The 6,105-nt window shown below is 38.5% G+C and overlaps 1 protein-coding gene across 1 annotated transcript; it reads right to left on the bottom strand.

The window, feature by feature from the left end:
* Positions 1 to 1,152: 1,152 nt before the first annotated feature.
* LOC126383510 (sclerostin domain-containing protein 1-like) lies at positions 1,153 to 5,430 on the bottom strand. The gene is made up of 2 exons (XM_050034039.1): positions 5,211 to 5,430; positions 1,153 to 1,729 (listed from the first exon to the last, which is right to left on the bottom strand). Exons 1-2 carry the CDS (start codon positions 5,404 to 5,406, stop codon positions 1,302 to 1,304), a joined length of 624 nt encoding a protein of 207 aa, XP_049889996.1. The 5' UTR covers positions 5,407 to 5,430; the 3' UTR covers positions 1,153 to 1,301.
* Positions 5,431 to 6,105: the final 675 nt, after the last annotated feature.

Below are 6,105 nucleotides of genomic sequence, written 5' to 3'. Positions count from 1 at the left end.
TGGTGTGGAACACAACTGTAGCTCTCCTTTCACTCAAAAATACACTGCCTATAAACATAATCCAGTCAGTGACTGCATTTGCCATCACAATATCAATGGAAAAACAATACAGTCATATCAACGCCATTTTTAAGAGACAGTTTAAATAATCACAATATTAAATGACAAATCTGGTGTCCAACCCTCTTAAATGTTCTTTTAAGCCAAGTCCTTTTTTTTCTTTGTGACCCATCCACCACCTCAACCGACCTCTTTACAAGCACTTGGGACTGTTTCCTTGTTTACTGCCATTAGTCATTACATTAGTCACGTGATCATAGCCTTTAAAAATACATGGGATATGTATGTATTTGGGTGCATTGCTTTTCATAGGAAAAAAAATGTGAGAACAGCCTGTAATTAGACAAATTAATATCAGTTGTGTTACTATAGGCCATGCTGGCTAGTTTACAGTTGCTTGTTGACAAAGGAACAGTTCATTAAGTCAGAATGTGGTTAGCCAAACGTAGCATAAAGACAGGAGGTAAGGGGAAACAGTTGGCTTGGCCCTGGACAAAGTTAGAAGCTGTAAAACTCACTAATTAACATGTTTTGTCCTACATAAAAAGGAATGACATTACATGGGTTTAAGTGCCGTAACTATTTCTTCACGAACAACAGTCAAGAGCAGTGACAGCATACAGCTTCCTGAGGTTTTGTCATCATAGTAAAGTTACATGGTTCGAAACCATTGTGCCTGTACAAAGACCAAAAGAAAAGCCTGTGCTCACTGACAGTATCTGCCAACTTGTACTATAGCAAATGAGATGCTACAGATGTGCTGGCAGATGAAGTGTTGCTCATCAAGAAATAGTTCCAGCGCATAACTTCCCCTAAAACCAAATTGTCATTTTGAAATGATATACCGTGTTAATCAGAGAGCTTCAAAGATGTTTGGACAGAGTCAGGCTAGCTGTTTGCCCCTGCTTCCAGCCTTAAAGCTAAGCTAAGCTTGTCACGTGCTGACTCTAGGTCAGTACTTAATACACAGACATGAGACTGATATCCATCGACATCTCACTTTCTGAAAGAGAGAATACATGTATAAACCATTCCTATTATGAGGCTGTGTTTTGGGCCACAAACTAATCTTCTAAAAGTTTTTTGTTTCACAATGATCTACATTTGGACACAAATCTGCACAACTGACTTTTACCTCTATCTGTTCTGGCTCTGAAATATTTGATCATGATTTGCTCACTTATAATTCATCCATAAACTTCATTATGAGAACAGGTGTGGCTTTTTTTTTGTTTCCTTTGTTAGTTGTCCGACTGCATCCCAGCTCTCCCCTCAGGCAGTCCAGCCTTCCTCTGATTTTTCTTCTGTTTACTACTGTGGACAGATGTGTCCTTGTGTCCTGAGTCATTCAGCTTTCTGGAGTAGCGCTTGCACTTGCAGGAGGTCACCACAGTGATCTTGTAGGTCCTGGAGCTGCCATCCTGGCATTGCAGCCGGATCCGCTGGGTCCGGGTCCTGTCAATGACACAACGCCACTCCTGGACATCACGGCGGCTCCAGTGCCTCCCTGTATAACTCCCACCCCCAATCCAGTTGGGCAGTAGGTGTGCTGGCAGACACTCCCCAGCACACACCAGCTCCTTGATAGGGTTAACACTGGTGCACTGGCCATCAGAGATGTACTTTGTGGACCTCAGCTCCCTGCAGCCCACCTGGCTCTGGTCTGGGCCTGGGAAATGAAAACTAAGTTAATTATACATATGTTCCACTTCATCTTTACACTGCTATAATTCAGAGAGATGTACCATGAAGTGAGATATGATGAGTCTAATGCAAGAGTTTTCCATCCTACAAAGGTGGCTCTCTTTTAACCCGGCTAGATCGCCACCTTTTCAAGCTGGTATACTCAGTCTGATTTAATAGAGACACACATATTGATGATGCTTTTATTATGATTATTGTATACCTAGTGTTAATAGTTATGATTTTGTCTAGTTATTTTATCAACTTTTATTGTATATTACTGAATTGTTTGATTTTATGATCTATAGATACATTGCTACTTGTTTTGTTTTTATTGTGTCTTGTAAGGTGACCTTGAGTGTCCTGAAAGGCACCTATAAATAAAATGCATTATTATTATTATTATTATTATTATTATTATTATTATTATTATTATCATTATTGTTATTATTATTATTATTATTATTATGGTAAGTTATGCAGACCTACCCTACTTGCGACCAGTTTAAATTCAGAGTTTTGGCTTGAAATAGGCTAAAAAGCGCCTTTTATCGCTCCTTTGAGTAGTTTCACCCTATAATCTATGAGCCATACAGATTCTCAGCAGAGATAATACATTATAAATGCAATTTATCCAACTTCTTGAGCTGTAATTTTACATAAATGCCACAGAATAAAGCAGTACTCTTACAGTGAAACTTATATATTACATTGCTGTCTTTGTTGTTGCTGTTGTTGCCATGGGAAAATACAGTATAATAGTGATGCAGACAATTTAAGGAAGAATATTGTTTTCTTTTATTTGCATGTTTGTTGCTGCTCTCAATGAACTGCTGAATGATTGGATAGTGTCCTCTGGTCCATCTGCCCACACTGGCTCTAAAAGAAGCCTTCTAGAAAACCTAAAGTAGCATGATACATTAAAATTTCACTGAATTATTAATCAAGATTATGTTGATGCCTTCGAACCATAATGTTGCCACTTTGAATTGTGTTTTTATGCTTGGTCCTGATTTGCTGAAGTCTATTTTAAACTGCTGGTATATTATAGCTGATAAAACTCTGATTTAAAATGAATTAGTCTATTGGCATTTATCACAGATGAAATTTAATGAACAATCATTTCACTTTGATTAGTCCATAAGTGATTTCCATGTCTCCTTCAGTATGCATGTGAGTATAACTTTTAAATCTGCCGCAGCACATATAAAGTTTCAGAGCTGTAGAATATGCAGCTGCTATGTTAAAAATAAATGGAGAGGTAACATAAATATATTCACTTGTGAATTCATCCTATTAGTCATTTTCTGCCAGCATTTCTCTCCTTAAATTAAATGAAGCAACAGTGTTCCTTTTTACTGTAATACTTTTTTATATTCTTCAAAGGCAGAAATAGGTGGCATGGATCAATCATTTTTAGGTGTCAAATGATGCACTGAATAGGTCACTTGCATTTTATGTGAGCCTGCACAGAGCCTGAAGCAGAAAGCCTGGGTTAAAATAGACAGTTGACAACCACCTTTGTGGTACCCACTATCTCTGACTTAGGCTTTAGAGTTTGTCCGGCAAGCTCAGACAAAGAGAGCCTGGCTCTGTTGAACTGGCTTCATGGTACAGCCCTCTGGTCTACTTCTAAGAACACATTACAGCTTGGGGTGAGGTGGCAGAGTTCAGCCCTTTCTTCAACTACTCTAAACTGTGACCTAGTTGGAGACTGATCTAAATTTTAGTAGTTACATTACAAACTGGGTATGTGGAGTTTGAAAGATGCGGATGTGTTTATCGGGGTGGGGGTGAGGTCTAATGATATATGCTATGAAGTTGCATAGTGATAATTGTAGGATCCAGCATTTGTGAGGAGTGACTCATACTGGACACTTAAGTCAGAAATGTCTTAGCCTCTGCTGCACTGATTTTGATTATATTCTTTTAAATTAGTCTCTCACACAAAGCCCAACTCTGTGGAAACGGAATACTAAAATTGCTGGAGGGCAATTACCCCTTTAAATCAATGATATTGTCCGCCTTTTATAATTAAAAAATGAAGCTTGAGTAAGAGGACTCATGTCTATGCAGGATCTGAAAAAGCTGACCCATGCCCTCCTCTTGAGCAGGTTATTATTGTCCCTGGCAACTGCAGCATGTTCAAAATGCAGCTGCCAGAGTTTTAACAAAAACAAAATATATGAACATATTACAGCCATTCTCAAATCTATGCATTAGTTACCACTTATCCAGACAATTTTTATGAAATACTGCTTCCTATTGGCAAATCACCTACAGGGCTGAGAACTAATTATATTTACTCTCTTAGAGTCAACACAAAACATGGGAGGCCACATTTTGCAACCACATTTGGAATAAGATGATCTTGGGCTTAGTACCGTATATTTTTTTTCACCAATAACATAACATATTAACATTTTGTTACCTTTAATAATATACCTTGTTGATTGCTATTTTTGTTTTTTCCTGTTATTATTTTATGCAGCCCATAAAGCCCCTTGAATTGATAATGTGTGTTAAATGTGCTATACAAATAAAGTCTTTGTGAAGGGCTTGTTATTGAGCTGTTTATTGTTTTTAAGTATTTGACTTATTCTACATATTTGCTTGACTTAAAATTGGTATTTCATTTGCTTATTATTTTGTTTTGTTTATTTGTTTGGTATGTAAGAATTGGGCACCACTACAGGCATCTATGCTGGTATATACTGTAGGTAGGCATGTAAGACCAGCACACACCTGAGGGGTCTATGGCAGCAGGAGCTGTGGTGTCTTTGCTTGCTTGCCAAGGATAAATGAATCACAAACAATCACGGAAATGTCTGGATGAACATTGACTTTTTTGTCCCTGTACAACTGATTCCTCTGGTCCACCAGTGGCCTTTTTCATTTGGCATTTGCTTCAATTTTTTTTATGAACAATATAGCCCTGACATGACTGTTTTGATACTGAGTCCTATTGTTAACTGGCATTATGCTTTGTATGAACCCTGTCACTCACACCCTGCAACCCTGAGGAACATAACTGGTTTATAAAATGAATGGAGGCCATGGGTGGAAACAAGCAGCTATTTAACTTAGATTGCCACATAGGCATTAGTACCCATAATTATTGAACTTTTCTGCTTGTCTTGTGCTTTTTGTCCCTTGTGCTCTCTCTCCTCATCTCTTCATTTCTTTTTCTTTTTTCTTTCTCTATTTATTTTTTTCTTTCTCCCAGTGTCCCAGTATGCAGTCTAGGAAACCATAAATTTCTGCTCACATCAGTCACGCAAAATGCTCTCTCTGCTTATCTGAAAACATTTATTTCTGAAAACGAGATCAAACACCATGCTTTTTTAAAATCCACCAGTTTGAAACAATAGCCTATGTGCCACGCTTTACTGAGCATGACAAAACAATGAGGTCAAAAATCATGTACATGTACTGTAACTGCCCCATGCGTAACCGTTTCGACTCACCATTACGCAAAGCGTCAGCTAGCCGTCTCCCGCCGTTCCTTGCATGGTTCGTGTCTTCATTAGCCGGCTCCTCTTCAGTATCAGGTACCGGCTGAATATTGACTGACTCTGTGGCGTCATTATGAACCGCTAAGTTGCTCCTGCTCAGCAGCAGCAGGAGCGCAATGAGACGGAGTCCGCTGGCAGGACGGAGCATGGCTGCAGCTGACTGATATGGGTGTTGCTGTCAGTGACAATTTTACACCTGATGAGTGACTAACCTGCTGCAGCTGTGCTTTATATAGTCTCCACTATGGTAAGGGACTGTTCTTTACTTACCGGAGGAAGGGGGTGGCAAGGGCTATTATTGTTATTAGGGTATTGTAATCCTAGGTATTCTTCTTCTTCTTTCTTCTTTCATCTTCCGAGGAAATCATACTTCCCATGGGTGAAAACTCACCAAACTTTGTACAAAGGTCCAGTCTCATGCCAGATATCCTCAGTTGTAAACTCAAGCCAATAGTCCTGATGGTGGCGCTACAGCAAGCGTCTAAAGTTCAAAACTTTGAAAATTCATAACAAATCAACCATACGTGTTACAACTTCACAACTTTCATCAAACTGTAGCCCCAATACTGAATACATTTTTGTACATTTAAACCTATTAAAAATTATGAAGTTTATCACTCTGTTTTTTTTTTCAAAAACTGTAAAACTTCTTAAACCTATCTCCTCCCACAATTTTTGCCCAATTGACACCAAACTTGCTACAGAGCATCTTCAGACTGTCCTACAAAAACTACGTTTATCAGATTTTTGATTTATCAAAAATTGAGCCTACAGCGCATCAAAATGTTTGACTGTAAACGGTACTGTACACATATACATGCAAATTCTTGCTAAATAAATCTTCAAT

Source organism: Epinephelus moara, chromosome 22 (genome assembly GCF_006386435.1).
Source record: "Epinephelus moara isolate mb chromosome 22, YSFRI_EMoa_1.0, whole genome shotgun sequence".
NCBI classification, from domain to species: domain Eukaryota; kingdom Metazoa; phylum Chordata; class Actinopteri; order Perciformes; family Serranidae; genus Epinephelus; species Epinephelus moara.
Note: the sequence above shows the minus strand (reverse complement) of the source record. Positions and strands in the feature narration are given on the sequence as shown.

What these genes read in the sequence shown, in the direction of transcription:
- LOC126383510 (XM_050034039.1), bottom strand. Translation starts at nt 5,406, where the DNA reads ATGCTCCGTCCTGCCAGCGGACTCCGTCTCATTGCGCTCCTGCTGCTG. An exon ending in AGCTGACGCTTTGCGTAATG is followed by an intron (nt 1,730 to 5,210) that starts GTGAGTCGAAAC and finishes TTCATTTCCCAG; the next exon opens with GCCCAGACCAGAGCCAGGTG.